The 1,366-nt window shown below is 38.5% G+C and overlaps 1 protein-coding gene across 1 annotated transcript in view; it reads right to left on the reverse strand.

Annotated features, from left to right (window-relative positions):
- The window catches only part of mmp25b (matrix metallopeptidase 25b), a 12,096-nt gene extending 11,159 nt beyond the window's left edge, over nt 1–937 (reverse strand). Inside the window, exons 1-2 of the mRNA XM_013915929.1 lie at nt 876–937; nt 654–745 (exon numbers count right to left, since the gene is read on the reverse strand). Of these exons, the coding sequence (XP_013771383.1) occupies nt 654–737 (84 nt within the window). The 5' untranslated portion in view covers nt 738–745; nt 876–937. The remainder of the gene's footprint in view (nt 1–653; nt 746–875) is intronic.
- Between the last annotated feature and the right edge of the window lie 429 nt (nt 938–1,366).

Consider the following 1,366-nt stretch of genomic DNA (forward strand, 5'->3'; position numbering starts at 1 on the left):
TATACTTTACCCCCAGTGAGATTTGCAGCAGTGTCATCCGGGATTTAGGCTCTTTTTTCAATCAAAGAAGTAAAACATTTTTCTTTCTCATAACCAAGCCACACACGATATACACATACCACGAAATATAGCGATATTAATTCATATTTGAGGAACTGGAAGTGGGAAGCTTATCGTGCTTGCACGTCACATTTCATGTGAAGTGTGTAACGTAATGTCTATTCTATTTATACAACTAGTGGTTTTTCTGATGAAGGACTAATCTCTCAGAATGGTCAAAAGAAAGTCCCCAAAGCGTTTCATATGTTTGATATATTCTTATAAACCTCAAGAGTCTCATATTAAATACTTTTATCCCCCCCGCCAAAACACACACACACACCCCTTGCCGTGGGTAGTTAATTTTACCATCTGAAATGAAAAACACGTGGAAATATAATTTCCGATAAAATACACATTAAATGTCAGATTAAAATTATATGTATATGATATGTAGGATTCAAAAGGATACAAAAGAAAACTGATGCAAAAGTAACACATACCCTACACTTTCCTCCCCACTTTCAGATACATCAAAGGAATCCACACAGCTGCCGATAAACGTTTGCAACTCATAGAGGATTTTTTGTGTGTCGTGAATATTTTGTACTCACCACGGCTCTGCTGTATTGGTCAGGCTCTGCTAATGTGCTTCCCGTAAAGGTCCATATCATTAACAGCAGAAGGCAAAACTCCATCCCAGTCACTGCAAGAAAAGAGGAGGAAAAGTGCTCCACATCATTAACAGGATGTTTAATATTTGGAGGATTCTTGTTTATAATTCCGCAGCTTTCTCTAAATCAGCACATATTCAGGGGAACAGAGACGATGCTCACCGCTTGTTCTTCTTCAGCTGCTTCAGTCTCTCTTGGGACTAGGCTTGGTGGATCGATCGGGGAACTGTTGAGGCGTTCCAGTTACCTCGGAAATGAGAGTTGAGGGCTTTTAATAGTGAAGTCGCATTAGCAAGAAAAAACAGGATTTGATTTTCTCTGGCAAGGTAGAGAGATTCATGCAATACTACAAATACGTGTTTTTGGATCACTGGAAATATTTCTTGTTTTTTGTTGCTTTGTTTTTTACATCACTACCAATAGTTCTTTTTTAAACTAAAAACCAGCTGCAGTATATCCAGGAATAGAGCCTGGACAATGATTTGCTTATGGCTATTTAACGAGTCATAAGTATAAATCAGTCGCAGTACACATTACACGTTTAATTTGACGTGTTCAATTTGAAGTTAGAAGTTTCAGAGTTCCAGTTGGAACCTCAAACGCCTCATGAAGCTGCCTCACAGTCGAAGATGGCTAAGTGTTCAAAACAGTGG

Source organism: Pundamilia nyererei, unplaced genomic scaffold (assembly GCF_000239375.1).
Source record: "Pundamilia nyererei isolate P.nyererei 1_Seehausen unplaced genomic scaffold, PunNye1.0 scaffold00400, whole genome shotgun sequence".
Taxonomy (NCBI): Eukaryota; Metazoa; Chordata; class Actinopteri; order Cichliformes; family Cichlidae; genus Pundamilia; species Pundamilia nyererei.